Source organism: Moschus berezovskii, chromosome 23 (genome assembly GCF_049115385.1).
Source record: "Moschus berezovskii isolate FMDL1 chromosome 23, NW_MosBer_1.0, whole genome shotgun sequence".
Lineage (NCBI taxonomy): Eukaryota > Metazoa > Chordata > Mammalia > Artiodactyla > Moschidae > Moschus > Moschus berezovskii.
In genome coordinates, this window is record NC_142482.1 from 22888438 (window position 1) to 22905077 (window position 16640).

Below are 16640 nucleotides of genomic sequence, written 5' to 3' on the forward strand. Positions count from 1 at the left end.
TAATTAAAAAGATTACTGACTCCAGCTTCCTACGGCGTGAAGGCCAAGAACTTGGTCCCTGCTCGGTCATTACAATGCAAGGGCTTGACCACTGCAATTGGGCCTGTTTCCTTTCCAACACCCTCCCTTCAGAGTCCTTGCTACAACAGCTCACTCACGGCTTTGCTTTTGTGCTCTCTCTTGATTAAAAAAAACAAAACAGACATGTTCTATCTTCTATATATTCAGAGCAGGAAGGGTCCCAGCATCCCACCTCCAAATAAGTACCTCAAGCACATGCATTCGCTGAGGGCACACGGAGGCCACAGTTTTATCCATAGTGAAAAACGCTATTCCAAGGCAGTGTGGTTGCTGTCTATTGTGAGGGCCTATTGTCGTTTAGTCGCAAAGTTGCGTCTGACTCTTGCGACCCCATGGACTATATATAGCCCACCAGGCCCCTCTGTCCATGGAATTCTTCAGGCAAGAATACTGGAGTGGATTGCCATTCCCTCCTCCAGGGTATCTTCCCAACCCAGGGATTGAACCCACGTCTCCTGCATCACAGGCAGATTATTTACCACTGAGCCACCAGGGAAGGCCCATCGGGGGCCTGCTATGTGCCAGGTACCGTACTGGGTGCTTTTTGTATATCTGATCTCTTTTAATCCTTCCAGCTCCATGAGATAGGTACTATTACTGTCACTGGTTCAGTTGAGAAAACTGCCAAAAACACAGCTAGAAAAGGAGCAGAACCAGGATTCAGACTAAAGTTGGCCCAACCTTTACCAAACACCCTGTCTTCATCTAGCCTTCAACAAGCCACCTGCAGCTTTCTTATCTTGCCCAGTCCTCTGAGCATGGAGTCCATGTGGCTTCCTTCCTGTTATGTGTCCTTAGCACCCAGTGGGTGTGACCCGCGGTGCAAGCATTCGTTGCAGAAGTTACTGTGATTCTGTGGGCTGGAGGACCTGTCAGGAGGGACCGCAGAACTCACATAGCTCTTGGCCTGAGCCCCCGTTACCAAGAGAATGGAGGCTCTGGCCAAGGACTCTTGGGGGGGGAGAAACACTGGGAGTGGACTCAGCTCTGGTCGGGACCCAAGCACCCTGCCCTCCCCGAGACATTGTGTGAGCAGGGCCAGGCCTCCAGATTCAGCTCCTCCCACCCGCCCCAGCCAGGGTGGTGCTTGTGTAGGAAGGACTTTAAATCCAGCTGCCAGACCCCTGAACAGGAGAGGCAGAGAGGACTGGCCACCATGCACGGCTCCGGCAGCCTCCTGGTGTATCTGCTGCCACCACTGCTTCTGCTGGGGGCTGCCCCAGGCCCCGCCAGAGCCCTCAGTGAAGATGAGAAACACGTGATGGTGGAGCTGCACAACATCTACCGAGCCCAGGTGTCCCCGCCAGCCACCAACATGCTGCAAATGGTGAGTGCAGCCCAGACCCCCGCCAACCCCGCCAACTCGCTCCATGAGTGGGTTCATCTCATGAGTGGATGAATCCCTCGGATCTATCTCTCCGACACAAACAGGGTCCCTGACGCCGTAGAATTCTCCGGCCCCATAAGCAGTCTCATTATACAGATGAGGAAACTGAGGCTTAGAGGGACTTGCTGGCCCCTCAGGAGCTTGCAGGTCCCACACCTGGAAGCCCTGCTTCCTGACCCAGTGACCCCTTCCCAGCACCTCCTAAAATGTACATGCCCCTAGGAGAGGGAACACAGGAAGTTCCTAACACCTGGGTGAAACCATCTTTCAAAGGCCTTCCAAGGAGATGAGAAGAACAAACAGGCAGTAGGATGGGAAGCAGCACCTGGGGTAGGTGGGACGGACTAAGGAGGTGGGGTGAGAACAGGACCCAGCAGCAGAGAAGGCTCTGGATCACACACATCAAATTCTGCTCGACCATCCAGCAGTCCAGTAATTCAGGGAGAGTCCCTTAACCTACGGTGCATGCGTGCGTGCTCAGTCGCTTCAGTTGTGTCTGGCTCCTGGCAACCCCATGGACCGTAGCCCACCAGGCTCCTCGGTCCATGGGATTCTCTAGGCAAGAATATTGGAGTGGGTTGCCTTGCCATCCTTCAGGAGATCTTCCCAACCCAAGGATCAAACCCACATCTCCTGCATTGCCAGCAGATTCTTTACCACTGAGCCACCAGGGAAGGCCCCTTAACCTAGTAAAGATCCTCAATTTCCCATCTGTAAAATGAGATCATAATTAGAGCTCCATAAATATCAACATACGGGCTTCCCTGGTGGCTCAGTGGTAAAGAACCCACCTGCCAATGAAGGAGATGCAAGAGATGCGGGTTCAATCCCTGGGTCAGAAAGATCCCTTGGAGGAAGAAATGGCAACCCACTCCAGTATTCTTGCCTGGCCGTGGACAGAGGAGCCGGGTGGGCTATAGTGTCCATGGGGTCGCAAAGAGTCTGACACAATTTAGCTACTAAAACAACTAATATCAACATGACTGAATCTCAGATATATCATATTGAATGGGGGAAGTAAAATCTCAAAAAATATATACATATTCCTTTTCTAAGTAGACTAGGGTATATTTACATGAGGTTTAAAAACATGTAAAAAGTACTACTGAATACTGGTGGAGGACATATGCAGATGGACTTACCTATGGATGACAGAAGCCAGATTTGGGGAGGTAGTTACCACTGTCAGAGAGGGAGTTATTTGATGCAGGGTTAGGGGACAGGATGCTCAGGATTAAAAGAGATAAAGTGAGCAATTGACCCCTTTTTCTGCCCCCCCACCGAGGGCTAGACCGGCCCATCTTCTCCAGTCACCCTTAGGTAGGGAGCAGTGTCCAGGGCCCCTTAGCTGGTGCCGAAGAGCAAGGCTGCACCTGTGGGGTCCAAGCCCAGAGTTCTAACAGCTCTGTCCAACTTGGTTCAGTGACTCTGGGTGAAGTGACCTTCAAAAGCCTGTTTCCTGATCACATGGTGCTGGCAACCCCTGCCCTGGGGGTCAGACAGAAAGACCTGTGAGAAAGATCTACAGCTCCACAGGTGCACACAGCATCCCCCTTCCCAGTTCTGTCGGCTTGGCAACCGACAGGAGCTGCAGACAACAAATTAGGAGCCCCCAATACTTTGGCCACCTCATGCGACGAGTTGACTCACTGGAAAAGACTCTGATGCTGGGAAAGGTTGGGGGCAGGAGGAGAAGGGGACAACAGAGAATGAGATGGCTGGATGGCATCACCGACTCTGTGGACATGAGTTTGAGTGAACTCCGGGAGTTGGTGATGGACAGGGAGGCCTGGCGTGCTGTGATTCATGGGGTTGTGGAGAGTCGGACACGACTGAGCGACTGAACTGAACTGAACTGAATTGAATGCTGGTACCAGGGCTTCCCTGGTGGCTCAGTTGGTAAAGAATCTGCCTGCAATTTGGGAAACCTGGGTTCGATCCCTGGATTGGGAAGATCCCCTAGAGGAGGGCATGGCAACCCACTGCAGTGTTCCTGCCTGGAGAATTCCATGGACAGAGGAGCCTGGCGGGCTACAGCCCGTGGGGTCTCAAAGAGTGGGACGTGACTGAGCGACTAAGCACAGCACAGATGCTGGCACCAGCTCTTCCTACAGTCCCCTGACTGAGGCCTGGAACTCACTGTTGGGCCTTGGTTTCCTGATGCCCTACTTTCTTGCTGGCTGAGACTGGGGGCAACACAGGCTGGGAACTGCTTTGCAGTCAGAGCTGGACCTCAGGAGTGGGGCAACACTTTCTGAAGCAGTTCAGATCCTGACGAGATGTGCTGCTGCCTGGTAGGAAGTGGTCTGAGGAAGGGGGGATAAGGCTGGACTGGGACATCAGGCTAAATTTGGGACAAGGTTCAGGCTCAGCTTCAGCAGTGATAAATGCGAGACTCGAGTTAGATGACCTGGGTTCACATTCGACTTTGCCCTTTATTAGCCATGTGACCTCAGCCAAGTTACTTATCCTCTCTGTGCCCCAGCTGTAAATCAGAGATGACAACACTGTAACACTTCTCATAGGGTGGGTGTAAGGACAAAACGAGTGACTATGTGTAAAGCACTTAGAAAAGTGCCTGGCACACAGTAAGTACTCAATCAGTGATACAGAAGAGGGGATGGATCCAGGGTGAGGCAGGTGGGTGTTACCATAGACTCCTCTCTCCCTCAGCCTCCAAGTCTAATTATCACCACTCTTACCTCCCAGAAGGCCCAACTGTTCTTGAATCGCATCTCCTCTTACTACCCCTCACCCCATCTCTTTGACACAACCCTGGTTCAGTGTTTCTTTTCCCATGGACTTCTAGAATAGCCTCTACCTGCTTCCCCAGGCTCTGGCCTCTACAACCAGCATGAAGGTCCAATACATTGGTCTGACCTTGCTCAAAACCCTTCCTTGGCTCCCAGTGGCTCCCTGCTGCCTCCAGCTAAAGCCCCAGCCCCTGAGAGGCCCTGCTCTGGGTGTCTGGCCCTGCCTCCTACCTCTCCAGCCTTGTCGCCTGCACTTTCTTCCTCTGTAACCCAGCAGCTGTCTTCCCCCCACCAAGACCTTGTTTCCCATCTCTACCTCTTGGTTCATGTTTTGCCTCTCTGCTCACGATGCCTTTCCCCTCTCCACCTGGCCACTGCCTCACTTTTAACACTTAGCTTCATGTTTCCTTCTCCATCCTTGTGCATGCATGCTCAGTCCCTCAGTCATGTCCAACTCTTTGTGACCCCATGGACTGTAGCCCACCAGGCTCCTCTGTCCATGGGATTCTCCAGGCAAGAATCATGGTGTGGGTTGCCATGCCCTCCTCTAGTCTCCATCCTAAGGTTGGGCTAAATGGCCCTCTTTGGTAAAGGTTAGGCCACAGTGGCCTAATCAATGGCTTATAACACTGAGATCTTGGGCTTCTTAGTTCCGGCTGTCACCCCAGGGCTGGCATGGTGCCCAGGACTGTTGAATGAATGAATGAGTGAATGGACGGACTTGCTTTCAGATGGTGACCAACTGGCCATGGTGGGTGGGTGTTGTGACCCTGAGCCTCTCCACAAGGGTCACTGGACAACTGAGAAGCCTTAAGACCCACAAGAGTGACTTTCTAATGGTGGGGCTCAAGGCATCCAGTTGGAACAGAAATTACAGCAGAGGTCTGTAGAGGAGTCTGCTTTGAGCAGGGCTGTGTCACAGACGTCAACAGCGGACAAATGTCTGCTGAGCATCTGCTCTATGCCGGCCACCCTGAAGGAGCTTACGGTCTAGTCTGGAGCCCCGAAAGTCATCCCAGACACCCTGAGCCCGGTCCCCAGCACCCTGCCCCTTTCCCCCTCCCTGTTCTCCACAACTCCCCGTTTGCGAGAACCTCAGAGACCAGTGACTTGGGACAAAATTGCCCACAGCGGGGAAGGGGATTCACCTGAAAGTTACAGTGGTAGACTGTCTGGCCAGGGTTCCCATTCCTACCCCAGGCAGCTGCTCTTGAGAACCGTGTCGTGTGTTGGGGGAGGAGTGGGTGTGACCACACAGCCCCCTCCCTTCAGGGTCACCCACGCTCTTGGCCCTTTCTGGGCCGTCTGGCTCCTGCAGCTGGCGGGGCCCCCAGAGGGTGGAGCGAGAGTTGCTGCCAGGCCATCCATTTCCAGGAGAGGCCAAGGACAAAGTTTAATGGGATCCAGGCTTCCCTCCTCAATGCTTTGGTCAGATGCCTCGTTAATTCCCTCTTCCCGCCCACACTGGGCTTGTCCTCCCTGCCAGGGACACAAAACCTCTGAGGCCCCCTAACCTGAAATGCCCCCTCCTACCATCTCACCGGAGGTCTCCACTGGAGAACCCTGCCTTTGGGACTAGACAGCTCTCTGGGACACCAAAGCTCTGAAATACTTCTCTCGGTGAGCGTCGCACAGAGACACTTCACTTTCTTGGGAAAGTGGTTGTCTAGTTGACAAGAGAGCAATTGGGAGGGAAGCCTGGAACTAGAAAAGCCATGGAGGCCGGGCTATCCCAAGGGGAGTGACTGAAAGGGTTAGTTACTCAGCCGTGTCTGACTCTTTGTGACCCCATGGACTGTAGCCCTTCAGGCTCCTCTGTCCACGGAATTCTCCAGGCAAGAATACTGGTGTGGTTTGCCAGGGGATCTTCTTCAGGGGATCCCCTTCTCCAGGGGATCTTCCCGACCAAGGGATCAAACTCAGGTCTCCTGCATTGCAAGCAGATTCTTAACCATCCGAGCCACGGAGAGTGGGAGGTTAAAGGGGAGTGCTGGCCCCTCAGTCAGATTTCTGGTGGGTGGGTAGAGGGAGCAGAATGGCTGAATAAACCACCCAGCCCCGGAACATCTCACTGGACATCTGGTGCTTCAGGACAGTTCAGGCAGTCCTGACAGGGCACCACAACCCACCTTTCACGTAGACAGATATTAGTATTAATTAATTCCATGGTCAAAAACATCATCCCATTTATTCTTCCCAAAGTCCTATGAGAGTTCAGAAAGGTAGGCAGTCTGTCTAAAACCACACAGTTGGGGAACGGTCCCGAATTTGGCTAACTCCTCCTGACCTGGGGTGCCACCCTCCCGCCTCCCCACAGAAGCCCACCGGGACCAGAGTTCTGCTCCAGATCACCACCACGAGTCACCCCACAAGGAGGAGAGGGTCTTTCTCCTCCAGAGGGCCCCCCAGGACACCCTCAACCTTCTTTATTCACCCCCACAGAATCGTGGGCATCCTCCCCTTCCCTCTCCCACCCTGCTCTCCCGCCTCCCCTGAGCCCGCGGCCTCCTCACCTCCCTGATCCCTGACCTGCCCCTGCAGAGGTGGGACGAGGAGCTGGGCGCCTTCGCCAAGGCCTACGCGCAGCAGTGCGTGTGGGGCCACAACAAGGAGCGAGGGCGCCGCGGCGAGAACCTGTTTGCCATCACGGGCGAGGGCCTGGACGTGCCGCTGGCCATGGAGGAGTGGCACCACGAACGCGAGCACTACAACCTCAGCGCCATCAGCTGCGCCGCGGGCCAGATGTGCGGCCACTACACGCAGGTGAGGGCAGGCCGGGAGGGCGGGGCCCAGGGCAATGGGGCGTGGCCCCACGGCAATGGGCGGGGCCGGCAATGAGCGGGGCAGGGGGCCCACGGCAGTGGGCGGGGCCCCCTCTAAACCCCGCTTCCATCCTTCTGGTGGGCTGCAGTCTATGGGGTCGCACAGAGTCGGACACGACTGAAGCGACTTAGCAGCAGCAGCCACAGCAATTCGGGTGTTGTCCAGGCCCCCAACGAAGTTCTGTTTCTCACAAACCATCTTCAGTTGTCTCTTTTGAAAACCTAGGCGGCCCCCCACCTCGGCCTCCTGGTCCTGAAGAGACCTGAATTAGGTGTTCCCGAAGCCTTTCTCCTGGAGGACAGTTACTGTGCCAGGCGATCCTGACCGAACTCTAAGCTATGTTGTCCTCTGGACGAGGTTACACACGGCTGTTTGTCCCAGCAATAAACACATCCCTTCTTTCTGTCTCCTCTCTCACTGTCCCTCTTTTGTCATTTCTCAGAGTGTCTAAGTTGCTCCTTCTAATCTGCCAGGGACTGATAAAGCAAATACACAATCTTACTTTTGTCTTTAAAAACGACATGCAAAATAAGAGAATCAGTTCAGTAGCTCAGTTGTGTCTGACCTTTTGAGACCCCAGCATTGCCAGGCTTCCCTATCTCCTGGAGCTTCCTCAAACTTATGTCCATCGAGTCGGTGATGCCATCCAACCAACTCATCCTCTGTTGTCCCCTTCTCCTCCTGCCTTCAACCTTTCCCAGCATCAGGGTCTTTTCCAATTAGTCAGTTCTTCCATCAGGTGGCCAAAGTACCTGAAGCTTCAGCCTCAGCATCAGTCCTTCCAATGAATATTCAGAACTGATTTCCTTTAGGATGGACTGGTTGGATCTCCTTGCAGTCCAAGGGACTCTCAAGACTCTTCTCCAACATCACAATTCAAAAGCATCAATTCTTCGCACTCAGCTTTCTTTAAGGTCCAACTCTCACATCCATGCATGACTACTGGAAAGACCATAGCTTTGACTAGATGGACCTTTGTCGGCAAAGTAATGTCTCTGCTTGTTAATATGCTGTCTAGGTTGGTCATAGCTTTTCTTTCAAGGAGCAAACGTCTTTTAATTTCATGGCTGCAGTCACCATCTGCAATGATTTTGGAACCCAAGAAAATAAAGTCTGTCACTTTCCATTGTTTCCCCATCTATTTGCCATGAAGTGATAGGACTGGAAGCCATGATCTTAGTTTTTTGAATGTTGAGTTTTAAGCTCGCTTCTAATAATTTTAAAATAAGAGAATAATAAATGAATACAATTTTAAATAAGAGAATACATGGTCACAGAGTGAAGGTTTCAGAGAGCCCTCTGAGAGTATTTCCTGAGTCTTGCAGTCATTCATTGCTGCGTCAGGGCTTTACTGCGTTTGGAAAGTTTTCATTTGTGGACAAGGGGTGTAGGGGTGTGTGTAGAGGAATTAACATTAGTGTTATTGAATTCTTTTTTTTTTCTCCTCACAATGCTCATTTGTTGTTCAAACAGTAACACGATACATTTTTGAAAAAGGAAAAGGAAGTGAACCAGCCACCTTCCCACCCATATCCACCAGTTCCACTTTCCAGTGTTTCTTTTGGGTGGTATTTTTAGTGCTGATCTTTAGGGAAAGAAATCCCAACATCACCCATCCAGATCAGGAAGTTGTGCAACCCCAGCCCTCCCTGCCCTCTTCTCCCTTTCACAAACCCTTATATATATCCACCTGCAGGACTTGCTGGCAGAACCCAGCAGGAGGACTGCCCCACCTCCACCGCTGTGTTCTAGTCTAAGGCTGAGTGCATGAGCTCTCTGGGGTCATATCCGCCTGGCAGATGCTCAACCGTGGTACCTAGGGAACTCTCAGCTGAGTCAAGCCGCAAGATCCCAATCCTGGGAAGTTGTGCAGAGTTAACAGTGAGAGCCTGATCTTACCACACAAACAAACAAACAAACAAACAAAAAATTAACAAAAAACTGGCTTCAGATTGAGTGACTCCTTGGCAGACTGAAATTAGAAATAGCAAAGGGAGGCTATATTGGCTTGTTTCAGCAAATGGCAGTGCACAAAGATTGCTTTGATTTGTTGCTAATGTTCAAGATTCTCCCGTTTAAGATTCATTCCTTTCTTACGTCCCTTGTTTAAAATGTAAGGGACTCTAGGAAGAGCCCTCAGGAAAAATTCATGAGGGTCTATCAAAGGGGAAGGTTTTCAGAGGGAGGGACAGAGTCCTGGTGAAATAGTGTGTGTGGTTGGTTGAGAGTAGACTGCTTGGGACAGTTTTGTCCTGAAGCCATGTGTCCTTGGGAATCTGGCTCTTCCATATAGGGTTCCTCCTCTCTCACGCATGGAAGGCTGATGTAGAGAGACGCTAGCTAGGAGCCATCTTGCCCAGGCTAAACTGTCGGGTTTGCCTTCCTTCAGGTGGTCTGGGCCAAGACAGAGAGGATTGGCTGTGGCTCCCACTTCTGTGAGAAGCTCCAGGGCGTTGAGGAAACCAACATCCACTTGCTGGTTTGCAACTATGAGCCCCCGTGAGTGGGGTAGGGAGCCCTGGGGGAAGGGAGTAGGCAAGAGCCAAGGGGAGGGCCGGGCTGGACACAGTCTCAGGAAGAGGAAGCGGGCCAATCTGGGGCCCATCTCCTGGGGAGCTATGAGGGCACTGATGGAGTCTGCTCTCATCAGTCCAGCAAGTTAGTTCAGGGCGAGTAAGACCCAGGGAGCACTGCCAGACAAGGCGTGCGTATGAGGGATAGGGTCAGGGGTTGGCCAGGACCCTGCCCCCAGCATTCTCCTCGCCTCCTGCAGGGGAAACGTGAAGGGCCAGAGGCCCTACCAAGAGGGGACTCCGTGCTCCCAATGTCCCTTGGGCTACCGCTGCAAAAACTCCCTTTGTGGTGAGTCTGATTGGGGTGGGGAGGCGTGGCACAGGGGGAAGGAAGGTGAGGCGGGGGACACCCGCTGGATGGTCCAGAGCTTCCTGCGGCTCCAGAGCAGCTGTGTGGGCCACGGGAGGAGCCCTCAGCGGCCCCAGTGCATCCAGGTTCCTAAGCCCACTTGGCCCGCTTTGCCCTCCTTGCATACCCACTTTGGCGCCCTGGCATTCCAAGTGACCAACTTCCTACCCTCCAAGCAGAGGGTGGAGGAGTCGGGGGTTCCCCAAGCAAGTGCAGGGGTGGGTATGGGGGTGTGTGGCCAGATGGGTGGTCAGAGGGACCAGGCCTGAGATGCAATGGGAAGTCCCCTGTAATAGTGGAAGTGCGAGTGTGGGGAGGAGAGGACTTGGACAAGGAGATGGATGGGGGGCAAATGTCATTCACAAGAAGCAACAATGAGGGACATATTCTCTGGAGAGGGTGCGTGCGTGTGTGTGTGCATGTGCGCATGTGTGTGTGTGTGTGTGTGTGTCTTCACAGTGCATTTGGTATCCTCACCTTGATTGTGGTGGGGTGAGAAGTGCAGGATCCTGTTTGCAGCACTAATGCCAGGCCTTGCCTCTCTTCTCAGAACCCATCAGAGGCCCGGAAGAGGCTCAGGATTTGTCTTCCCTGGTAACTGAGGCCCCATCTTCCCTAGCAACAGAAGCCTCAAGCTCTAGGAAAGAGGGGATCGATTCTTCCTTAGCAACAGAACCTCCACCCTTCTTGGTAACAGAGGTCTCAGGCTCCCTGGCAACAAAGATTCTATCTTCTGTAGAAACCAAGGCCCCATCTTCCTTAGTAACGGAAGACTCCCCTTCCATGGCAACAGAGATTCCACTTTCCTTACCAACTAAAGTCCCTTCCATTTTGGCCACTCATAGCCTGCTCTCCTTGGATAAGAGGCCAGCTACCCTCCTCCCCAAATCAACCCATGATCCCATCCCCAAATCGGCAGACAAAGAGGCCAGCAGTACAAGAATGCCTTCTAGGATCCCAGAGAGTTCTCTGCACCCCAAGATATCCTTGATGGGGACACGGGAGCCACTACCCCTCTCCCAGGAGGAGGGTGAGGCTGAGGCCGAGTTGCCTCGTTCCAGTGAGATCTTGGCCTCAGTCTTTCCAGCCCAGGACAAGCCAGGTGAGCCGCAGACCACACTGAAGCACAAAGGGCACTCCTCCTCCAAGTCCCTATCCAACTCCCCCAGCGCCTCTGCCACCGCCAATGCCATGGGTGGGCGTACCCTGGCCTTGCAGTCCTCATTGCCAGGTAAGGCCTGAGCACCCATCCTACCTCCCCTCCGAGCTCCAGAATGTCAGCCCCCTGCTCGAGCATAGGCAGTGTGGGCAAGGCGGGGTGTGCACTCCCCAAGTAGGAGCTTCCTCCCTGGCTGCTGGGTCCCCACATGTGTGCCAGGCGGGTGGGCGGGAGGGCGGGGAGAGATGTCCAGGCTGAGGCCAAGCCTCTCCCTTCCTGCAGATGTGGAGGTCCCTGGAAAGCATGGCTTCAGGTCAGGGTCAAATGCGAGCCCTGGACGCGTCGGGGGCCTCCTCCTGGGACTGCTGCTACTGCTTCCCCTGGTATTGCCTGGAATCTTCTGAAGGGGTCACCACTCAAAGGCAAGGCCTCACGGGGGGATCCCTCGCCTCTGGATTGTTTTCCTGCGATAAGAGACCACAGTTTCCTGGGAGGTCCTCTCTGAGACCTGGCAGCCCTCCTTCACCCCAGCCAGACCCCAAGCCAGAGGGCTTGTGCCCACAGGAGGCCTCTACAGGGCCGACCCATGGCACTGCCCCACGAGTGCCTCTGCCTCTGGGGAGGTGCACCCCTTAGCCAGCTGCAGGTGGCTCTAAGCACGTTCCTGTGGCCTCAGGGACCAGTTCTCCAGGTGTCCTGTGGTCACACTCCCGCTCTTCCAGGAACAGAAGGTCTCAGGGCTTCCCAGGGACCCCTCGGCCCCATCCAGTGCCCTGGCCTCTCCCTTGGGCCATCGGAGCCTGGACCTGTTCCCAGGAGTGCTTCCTGCCTTCTCAGGGTGAAGAGGTCATCCATCCTCCAGCCATCTCCCCAAACCTGTCCCTAGCCCTCCCCAAACAAGACGCTTCATGGCCGAAGTCCCTCTGGAAGGGAAAGGCTGTGGGGCGTCTGTCTGATCCATATCCACAGACCTCTCTGGGGGCACAGGGCCTGGCCACTGTGAGCTCAGGTTGCTGCCCGCTGACAGCACGCATCACCTGGGCCCTTCTGGTTCCTCCCTTCTCAGTCTGGGGCGGGATGGAGGGGTGAGGATTCGGGGGAGGTATCTGCCTGCCTTGGCCTTGGATTGTCTGCCGAGGCAAGATAAGGGTTCTCCCTGAATGTCTCCTCCCTGAACTTGCCTGTTTGGCTGGCAGGGGTGTTGTGAGGGGCAGATGAAGGACAAGCCCCATCTGCGAGGGGTTCTACAGGTAGGCAGGGAGCAGGGATCAGGGAAGGGAGTCGGCCCCTGACTCTGGAATAAAAGCCTGCGTATGAGCACCGGTCTCCATGCTTGTGAAGGGTGGGGGGCAGGGGAGGGCTCGCTGGGGGGCCCTGGGAGACAAATCTTCCACTGTTGACCCACAACAACCGTTCCCTCTTCTTCACACCCCATCTCCCCCAAACACTCCATTGGGTTCTTTGAAGTACTTTTCCTTTCCAACTGCACACTCCCTCCAACAACAAAAAAAATCTTCAGGTAGCTGGCAGGAGGCAGACAGGGCCAAGGGGAGGCCGAGGGCGTTGGGCTGACTCTCCGGGAGTGGTGGAGCCCAGTTGGGTTTGTGACCCAAGATGGGAGCAGCACACAACTTCTCGGGTGTCCAGGCCCTTCCTAGACACAAGGTCAGTAACGTACCTCAGGGATGGCTGGGCCAACCCCTGGGACGGGGTTGGGGGGTGGGTTGTGAGAAAGGGTTCTGGAGCCCCAGGCACCTGTCTCCCCCCAACACTGCCCCAGGGAAGCACAGGATTGTCCAGAAGTGCTGTGGGGCAGGAGACCACAAGTGTGTGTGTGTAGAGCTCACAATGGTAGGTGAAGAGGGCAGCTCGGGCCAACTGGGGCTGGTGGGGAGGGGTGGGCTGCAGGCAAAGCTAGGCTGTGAACAGTTAAACAGGAAATCAGTCCAGAGCTGCACACTGCATGTGTGTGTGTATGCATACATACATTTATTTATATGATACATATATTTGTATGATGTCTATATCTATATACATACACACGTATGTGATATATATATATTAAGGAATAACTCATAGAACATAAAATTCACTGATTTATAGTTATCACTGGTTTTTAGTATATTCACAAGGTAATGCAACTAACACAATTTTAGAACATTTTTATCACCCCAAACAAAAACCCCATACCTGTCGACAGTCCCTTTCTCCCTTTCCTCCACCCGCAAGCCCCTGCCCTAAATAACCACTCATCTATTGTCTCTATGGATTTGTCTATTCTGACATTTTGTATAAAGAGAATCATAGAATATGTGGGCTTTTGTGTCTGGCTCCTTTCACTTAGCGTATGTGCAAGGTTCATGCAGGCTGTAGCATGAAACAGTGCTGTATTCCTTCCGATTACCAAGGAAGATTTCTTATGTGAATTATAACTCCATCCAATCAGTTGGTAGACACTGGGTGTGTTCTACACTTTGGCGATCGTAACTAACGCTGCTGTAAACATTCATATGGAAGTTTGTGTGTGGTCATACGTCTTCCTTTCTCATGGGTGCATGCCAGGAGTGGTGCCCTATGGTTACCTCTGGTCATATAGTAACTGTGTTTAATTCTTTCAGGTACTGCCAAGGACTGCTTTCCACAGTGACTGCACCATTTCACAGTCCCACCAGCAATGTACAAGGGTTTCAGTTTCTCCACATTACCAACACTTGTCTTTTTTGATCACAGTCATCGTAGCAAGCATGAAGCAGCATCTTGCTATGGTTTTGATTTTCATCTCCCTGGTGGCTGATGATGTTGAGCATCTTTCCATGTGTTTAGTGGCCATCGGTGTATTTTTCTTTGGAGAAATGTCTACTCAAGTCTTTTGCCCATTTTTTAACTGGGGTATTTGTCTTTTGAGTTGTAGGGATTTCCTTATATATTCTAGATACAAGTCCCCTATCAGATAAATGATTTGCAAACATTTTTTTCTTATTCTATGGGTTGTCTTTTTCTTGATGGTATCCTTCAAACATAAAAGTTGCTCATTTTGATGACTTCTGACATCAATATTTTTGTTATTTGCACTTTTGGTGTTATATCTAAGAAACCCTTGGCTAATCCAAGGTCATAGAGATTTATGCCTATGTTTTAAGAGTTTTATAGTTAATTGTGTGACTTAAAATGTAAATGTTTATTTCTAGACTCTCAATCATATTCCGTTGATTTATGTATTTCTCTTTATGCTGTTACCTACCACACCGTCTTCATGACTGTAGTATTGCCGTCAAGTTTTGAAATTGGTAAATATAAATCCTCCAACTTTATTTTTTTCAAGATTGTTTAGGCTAGTCTATGTCCCTTGAATTTCCATGTAAGTTTTAGGACCAGCTTGTCAAATTTCTGCAAAATTTTTATAGGGATTATATAATCCATCATTTTAGCAATGTTAAGGCTTCCAATTCAAGAACATGCGATGTCTCTCCATTTATTTAGGTTTTCTTTACTTTCTTTCAACAATGTTTTATAGTTTTCAAAATAAAAATTTTGTAATTCTTTTGTTAAATTTGTTTATAAGTATTTTATTTTTATGCTATTGTAAATGAGACTGTTTCATTAATTTCATTTCATTCTGATTACAAGCATATAGAAATACAAGTAAAATCAACTTTATATACCACAACCTTGTTGAATTCATTTATTAGTTATAACAGCATTTTTAGTGGCTTAGGATTTCCTATTATACACAATCGTGTCACTTGCAGAGTTTTACTTCTGCTTTCTAACCCAGATAACTTTTCATTTTCTTGCCTAACTGCCCTGGCTAGACCCTCCAGTACAATGTCAAGTAATGGTAAGAACAGTTTTTTTCTTATTCCTGATCTTAATGGGGAAAACATTCCACTATTTGGTAAAATATTAACTATGGGTTTTTTCATAGATGCCATTTATCAGGTTGGGGAAGCTCTCTTCTTAGGTTTCTGAATGTTTTCATCATGAACAGATGTTGAATTTTGTTAAACAGTGTGCCTATTGAGATGATCATGTGGTTTTGTTCCTTCTACGGTGAGAATGTGTTACACTAATTGATTTTCAAGAGGCTGACCCTGCTTGCCTTCCTGAGGCGGGAAGGGCATCTCTGCCTTTGTGAGCCTATTTTCTCAAGCTAGCCCCAAGTCCTGTGAGGAGCTCAGCTGAGGCAGCCTCGGGGCAGAGCCAGCGGGTGGAGGCCTAAGCCATCCTCCTCCGTTTTGGGGTGGGGTCTGCCGGCCTCCCGCCAATAAACAGCACCTGTGTCCACAGCCTTCAGGAAACCTGTCATGTCAGGGACTTCTTTGGAAATTTCTGGGAAATAACTGAAGCCAAGAGATGGTATCCCAGAGCAGACAGGCAGGGCTGTGACAACTGGCCAGGAGTAGGGGTGGTGGGGAGAGGGACTGAGATGAGAATGGGAGGGCATGTTCAAAAAGGGGGGAAGGCGGTCTCGCACCCTGAGCCCTCAGGGACTAGAGCAGGGTGGGTCTGCTCCTGCACACTGCTGCACAACTCCCAGACGTCTGTGCACAGCCAGGGCTCCGGCGGGGCCCTGCACACACCACCGCCGCCTTTACATGTGACGTGGGCTTCATCACAAGGGGCCCCAAAAGGCCTGTCAGGGGACCTTCCAGCTTTGTCCACTGGAATTAGGTTTTCCAGGAGGGGAGGGAGGTGTCCACAAGGATATTCCCACTCCTGTCACCCCTCCTTTTGCAGACAGCTCTGCCCCTCCCCCACCCTAGTTCAATCCACTCTCTTTTCTCAGATCAGGACCTTGTCACTCTAGTTTTCAGGACTGGGAGAAACGTGCCAGGTGCTATGGCGGGTTAGGGGAGCGGGTGGCAGGGGAGGATTCAATCCTCAAAGAATGAAAGGTCCAGGAAACAAAGGGAGCATTTAACATATACAATACATGCACCTGAATATTGAACTGAAAATGGTTAGCAATTGCTCAACTAAAAACTGAGATGGAGTATCAAAGGTAATTTTCTTGCCATTTCTGGATGTGAAAGATAACCTGGGAAATGTAGTCACGAGCCTGAAATTCAGAAATTCCAGGGTATTACCTGGGAATGGCACTACCTCTCCTCAAAGTGACTCGCCAGGCCCACCCAGGCTGGCTCTTTACCTCGGTGGCTTCTCCAAACACCTGGGAGGAGGCAGCTGTCAGAGGGAGGGGTTCTTAGGACTAGCTCAGCTCTGACTCTTCAATTTGGGGGCCCACAAGAAGCAATTAATCCAAGAACAGGACCTGAGGGTGGAGCAACAGGAAGAACAAGTTACCCCAGGGCAGTGGTCAGTGCCAGGGGAAACCACGCTGGGCTAGAGAAAAGTCACATGCTGTGTGGCAGACCCACCTGAAGGGTCTTCCTTCTGTACAGAATCCATGCCAGCGAGCCCCGGCCCACTCGCCTTGCCATTTGCTTTCCCTCCCGGCCACTTCGGTTATCTGAGCTTGAGTGTAAGATCTTAGTGACCCCCCACCAATGTACAT

The 16640-nt window shown here is 51.8% G+C and overlaps 1 protein-coding gene across 1 annotated transcript; it reads left to right on the forward strand.

Annotated features, from left to right (window-relative positions):
* Window positions 1-1190: 1190 nt before the first annotated feature.
* On the forward strand, window positions 1191-14792 carry PI16 (peptidase inhibitor 16). The gene is made up of 7 exons (XM_055406138.2): window positions 1191-1408; window positions 6763-6984; window positions 9434-9543; window positions 9818-9906; window positions 10517-11197; window positions 11408-11547; window positions 13744-14792. Exons 1-6 carry the CDS (start codon window positions 1238-1240, stop codon window positions 11527-11529), a joined length of 1395 nt encoding a protein of 464 aa, XP_055262113.2. The 5' UTR covers window positions 1191-1237; the 3' UTR covers window positions 11530-11547; window positions 13744-14792.
* Window positions 14793-16640: the final 1848 nt, after the last annotated feature.

What these genes read in the sequence shown, in the direction of transcription:
- PI16 (XM_055406138.2), top strand. Translation starts at nt 1,238, where the DNA reads ATGCACGGCTCCGGCAGCCTCCTGGTGTATCTGCTGCCACCACTGCTT. An exon ending in CCACCAACATGCTGCAAATG is followed by an intron (nt 1,409 to 6,762) that starts GTGAGTGCAGCC and finishes CTGCCCCTGCAG; the next exon opens with AGGTGGGACGAGGAGCTGGG. An exon ending in TGTGCGGCCACTACACGCAG is followed by an intron (nt 6,985 to 9,433) that starts GTGAGGGCAGGC and finishes GCCTTCCTTCAG; the next exon opens with GTGGTCTGGGCCAAGACAGA.